This window comes from Triticum aestivum, chromosome 7D (assembly GCF_018294505.1).
Source record: "Triticum aestivum cultivar Chinese Spring chromosome 7D, IWGSC CS RefSeq v2.1, whole genome shotgun sequence".
Taxonomy (NCBI): domain Eukaryota; kingdom Viridiplantae; phylum Streptophyta; class Magnoliopsida; order Poales; family Poaceae; genus Triticum; species Triticum aestivum.
The window spans coordinates 470,905,316-470,910,961 of record NC_057814.1 but is presented as its reverse complement, the minus strand read 5'-3'; the positions used below and the strand labels follow the sequence as shown (position 1 = coordinate 470,910,961).

Genomic DNA, 5,646 nt, shown 5'->3' with positions numbered 1-5,646 from the left:
GCCTTCGGCTTGCTTCAATGCTGGTAGTCGTCGTTAGGTGGTCTACGGATCTGGATGTAATTTCTATTATTTCTGGTATTCGTTATACTGCCATGATTGAGGATGAATAGATAGGAAATTTTCTTGAAAAAAAAAAGTTTGCTTCAGAAGACAACGATGGTCGAATATATAACACTTTGCTTCAGGAGACAACAATGGTTCACCAGTCTAGCTCATAAAAGGAAACCAAGGGTACCAGTGTGCGCACCTAATCGGACAGCATCTCACCAGCCTCCCTTTATTATTATCATTATTCCTTTTGCTTTGACAAACAATCTGTGACCATTTACAACTGTTTAATACTACCACGAATCAATGGAATAGAACCCACCACCAACCAACCAACCAACCAACCTCACCACCCTAAAACTCTTCTCTATATCTACATCACAGTTACAACATCTCTCCCCATTTCAACGCCAAAATCAAGGCAGACATACCATCAGTATCGCCGATCGCCGGGTTAGCCTAAAGCCCCTCACACCTCCAACCTTTTCTTCTTCCATATATGTACCTACACTCTGAGATTGGCCCGCGTCTTGATCGGCTTCAGCTTCACACCCATGCTCTCGGGCGAGAGGAGCTCCGGCGATATGCAGAACGGGTTCAAAGGGCTGCGAGGGCTGGAGCTTACATGGCTCGGCCTGAACAGGCCGTATCCCATGAGGAAGTACTCCATTGGTATCAGCATCGCGTGCGGCTGCTCCTCCGTCACGACGGACCCACATGCTTGCACCTGTGAAAAACACCAGAAATCGGTACTTTCAAACAAAAAAAGGATTAACTTTTGAATACAAGATTATCAGGTAAATAATAGATACCTCAACGAGGGCACTGTATCTCTTATCAAGCTTTGCAGTCATGTGAACAGCTTCAGTGTGGAACTGCGAGTTCTCACCGACAAATATCAGAGTTCTGCACTGCAGCTGCTTCAGGCTTTCTGTCAAGTCATGTCTCCTGCAATGCAGCACAACGTACATTTTGATTCCATCAGCTCAGGTACTAGTTGATCATACAGGAATTGAACGAGAAAAGGGTACGTACTGATTGATTGTTTGGATAAACCGCCATATATTCATGCTTTGCCGTTGATCTAGGAACTTCATGAATTAAGACAGACTATATCAGCAAGATAAAATTACAGAGACATAATAGTGGATGATGAAGGATAAAAAGAATTGCAAAGTACATACACTTCTACACGCCTGCATAATATCAGATTCTGGTACAGCAGAGCCTCCTCGCACTCTCTGTGGATTAGAAGTTCAAACAGGACTGTTCAATATCACATGGTCTACAAAATAAAAAATAAATGACATGTCATACACTAATCTTAACTTATTACCTTGCCAAAGTAACGCTGCAACAAACAGTCCTTCACCATGTCACACATCCCGTAATAATACAACAAATTCGACATCACCTGGGAAAATGAATTTCTCAGTACAACCATATTATTAAGATGAATTTAACCATAGACTTTATTATCATGTAAGACAAAATATAGTACTAGAGGATATATATTGAATGGCTACCTTATTATAAAACCACTCAGTCCATGAGGGAGTTCTACATAGAGGTGAAACGAGGATAAGACCGAGCACACGCTCCCTATACTTTGTCTGCAACAAACGGTGGAGATAACTATTAGTAGTGCAACCAGAAGAAAATAGATTACTTCTAAAGAAACACATACTGCGAAGAGAGTAAGAATGTATGCACCAGCACTGACACCTAAGCACATAACAGAACCCAATCTGGAAAAGCCATAAAGCCATTAGTTCAAAGAAGGTGAGAAAAAAATCTGAATATCACCAAAAAAACATCTGAGAATATGTACCCAAAGAAATCAAGTACTTCTGCAACCTGATCCGCTAACTCATCAACTGATGCCACAGGACTGTTTGGTAAAATCGGAGTGGCTCCTAACTGCACAATTGTTGTAAAGGACAATAAAGCATGAGTATTACAAAATAGTTAGAAAATTTGCTGATGCATCATAGCAAGATAAATGCAAAGGGCTAAAACTTCATTGTAAGAACAAAGTCTGCTAAAAAAAACCTCATGTCCAGGGGGGCTTATATGGTAAATGCAAAAATTATGGAGCAGCAGTGAGGCAGCCTCTGGGCAGAATAGTAGTCCTTGGAAGCAAGACATATCTGATCAACAATAATAAACATAAGCCTCTGTATTGTGAAATTCTTATATAATACAGTGTAGTGGATAGAGCCATAGACAGTACGCTGCACAGGTGCACATTTAAAGCAGTTACAGACACTATCCATTCAGTTGTAATAGTGAAACTTACGGTTCAAAGCAACATCTGGATAAGTAATAAGGGCATGCTTATCATGGTCACCATACACAGCAACAGATACAGGTCCATGTTTTGTTTCTATATGATGTTCCTGAAAAAGCAGGACACAAGGTGTTATGCAAACATGGATCAAGATGACAAGAACATTTGATAAATGATTACTGCATAACTATGCTCAGCATAAAGATAGTAAAATACTCCATGCTTTAGTTTGGACTAAAGAAAACCATGAAAACAGTGAACCTGCCTATTTTTGGCAAGTAGGATATGATGGATTTCTTTATTGTGACTGAAAATCTAACCCAATAGATGCTTGAAGCAAGAAATTTCCCCAAATTGAAGCAAAGATTATGAAATCACGATTGGAAGTTCTCTGTTGCTGCATGTTATACTAAAACTGAGTTGGCAAGGTGCTAATAAGAAAAAATAACAACAGCACCATTAGTCATGACGATGTGTGGTGCTAAAGTGATTATTCCTAGACCATCTCTTAGGCTCAAGGAAAATAAGAGGAAGCAGAGGACAAGAACCAAACAGAAGTGATTCCTCTACCATTTGGCAAGCAAATAGCTTAAAGCATAGTTGTCAGAAAGACCATACGCTAGGCAATCAAATGAGCTGTTCTGTTCTATCACAGGAAGAATGTGTGTGACAGCAACTTTGTCAGAAGGAGGCTTCAAGCTGCATTACCAAATTTTAATAAGAAAGCCAAACAAAATTGACAAGGTAAACCTGCACATTCGATCTGAATTTCCAGACCATTGGCCTTTTCTTGTTGTACAATGCAACAAGTTTAGGAATTAGTCCACTAATCCTTTGGCCTTACAAGTACAACTATTTTTTATAAGACACTCATCAATCTTATAATGGATATAAAGAACTTCAAATACGGTGCAGAATTCTTGTAAACCATACAAAATAAAATAATAAACTACAGCCTTGTCTGCTAGACATACTTGTTCGTCTACAGTAAACTCGTTTCTTCCACAACTGTTTGCTGATTTTGTAGAAAATTCTTCATGCGCAAACATATAAGAAACTTAAGGATGAACGGTTTGTACCATAGTCATATGAAAGAATAACATTTAACTAAATTACAATCCACTGGCCACTGCCCACTGATCATCAGAACTATGACAACACCCACAAGGATGAACTTAAGTTTGACCAGGCACCTCATTTCAATTTCACATATTGAAAGAGTTTAAATGGTTTGAAACAGCAAGCGGGGATTTGATAAGGACACTTGTGCTTGACAGCCCAACTAAGCAAAGTGATATGGCAGAATTGAGGAAAACTTCATAGGAAAAAGGGCAGTTAGGACACGCAAGCCACAACCCAAAAGCGTCAAAATCGAATCTTCATGGTTTCTTTTCTGATCAAGCGATAAGCACAACAAAGTAGCGATTGATTTGATTAGTTAAATTAATCAGCACGCTGCCACATACAGAACGAGGACCACAAAAGAATCCGCATGGACGAAGGTAGGTAGAGGCCAGCAGCCACAGAAGGCACCCTAAAATAATACCACTTTGATACTACAGGACGCAGATGGCTAGCTAGTCGATGTGAAAGGAGCAGAGCAAACTCCAATTGGACTAACAACAAAAAGAAATTCCCATGAACCAATAAGCAAGGGAACCGCCTAACCATGATTTACGATTCAAATTAGGATAGAAGAAAATTCTGAACAAGAAACCAGTAAAACAAACAGAGCAAATAGCCCTAAGAACCAAAAATCTACAAGCAGCCAAGGATTAATTCTGAGACCAACACAACTTCAGGAGAACTTAGTGAAATTCGAGATATAAGGTACAGTAACAAAATCTTTGGGGAGGAAAAGACTCCAGAGAAGCCCTTTCCCTTTGGGCCTCCAAACAATCCAACGCATACAACTACTCCAATCGAAATCAAACCATATGAACCCAGCTAAACTCCAATATCACCACCGAGGCCGCATCTCCAGGCGCCCATACCTTTCAATCCTCCTCCCAAGCAGCTCCAATGCCGCCAACCAAATCGCCGCGATACTAGCGGAAATTAACCGCGCCGGCACGAAATTTGCGGATTCGAGGAAGAAAGATAGAGGTAGCAGGGGGGCACGGACCTTCCCGCCGAAGGAGATGCGCTCGACGTCAATAGACACGACGGAGCCGCCAGAGTCGCCCATCCCGGCGGCAGACAAACCTCCCCCGCCGAAAAAGAGGAACTGGACCTCCCCCGCTTCCCAACCTCTCGCTCCCACCCACCGCCCCCTCTCTTTCTCTCTCGAAACTGTCCCGCTTCCGCCGCTGCTTCTCCTTCCCCACCTGCGCTTCTTGGAGTTCTTGGCCTGCCGCTATAAACCAAGCGGCGCAGTTCTACCTGTACTATGCTCCGCACCCTGGAGCTTCCCCGTTATTACAGATCGGTCCAGGTTATTATAGGAGTAGTATAACTAGGCAGTTTCTTTTCTAATTATAAAAAAAACGGCTAAATGCTAAAAAGACGGCAGGTCAAGGCCTCAAGCAAAGACTCACGGGGGACTACGGTCCAGTGGGTGTCTGCGGGTGGTCAGTCTCATTTGTTGCTACCTTGTTTGAATTTAAAAATTAAAGAACTATAGGTATAAAATGTTGTTTCTATTTTATGAAAAGATTTAAAATATTGTTGAATTATGAAACTCAAAAGTTTGAATTAACCTCTACTAATTTGGAGTTCTTCTCTGAAATGTTGCATGTCCATTGGTTGTTATATACTACACTACTAATCCAATATAATTAATCATTTTTGTTGTTTCATAGCAACGCACCGGCGTGCTAGTATGTCGTAAAAATGGAGTTGCAACGTTGTTTATGTGCACAACACAAGAGGGTCAGAAATAGTAAGATCAAGTTTACCAAGAGTTACTTTGGAGCTGGACTTGATGATGTTAGCGTAAGCATGCACTCTCTTTTTGAAGGTGTTTGATGCGAGAGATAGCGATTTAGTCATAGGTGTGTGTATCTGTGTTTTTTCTTCTTCTGATAGAATGAACTTTTGTTGACCATCTCATGTACTATTGAAAGGGCATCTAATCCCCTTGGTGGATTTTCATAATTAATGTCAACATATCTCAATGGACTAATGCGTTTACTACCTTATCTCAAGAAATTTCCCTTAGGTTGCAACAAATGACATGAAAGGTGACCCCCACAAATTATTAAGAAGAAAAGTGTTGGCCAAGCCAAGGATTCTGCATTTTTATTTTAGTGATCCAAGACCACATTGAGTTCATAGACATGTTGATACTATGAAAAGGGGATGAGGAT

At 40.8% G+C, this 5,646-nt stretch overlaps 1 protein-coding gene across 1 annotated transcript; it reads right to left on the bottom strand.

The window, feature by feature from the left end:
- Positions 1 to 240: 240 nt before the first annotated feature.
- On the bottom strand, positions 241 to 4,746 carry LOC123165957 (protein NDL1). Its single transcript, XM_044583719.1, has 11 exons — positions 4,464 to 4,746; positions 2,348 to 2,447; positions 2,101 to 2,198; positions 1,880 to 1,968; positions 1,736 to 1,796; positions 1,575 to 1,661; positions 1,385 to 1,462; positions 1,233 to 1,289; positions 1,084 to 1,139; positions 861 to 996; positions 241 to 775 (listed from the first exon to the last, which is right to left on the bottom strand). The coding sequence occupies exons 1-11, from the start codon at positions 4,524 to 4,526 to the stop codon at positions 554 to 556; spliced, it is 1,047 nt and encodes a 348-aa protein (XP_044439654.1). The 5' UTR covers positions 4,527 to 4,746; the 3' UTR covers positions 241 to 553.
- Positions 4,747 to 5,646: the final 900 nt, after the last annotated feature.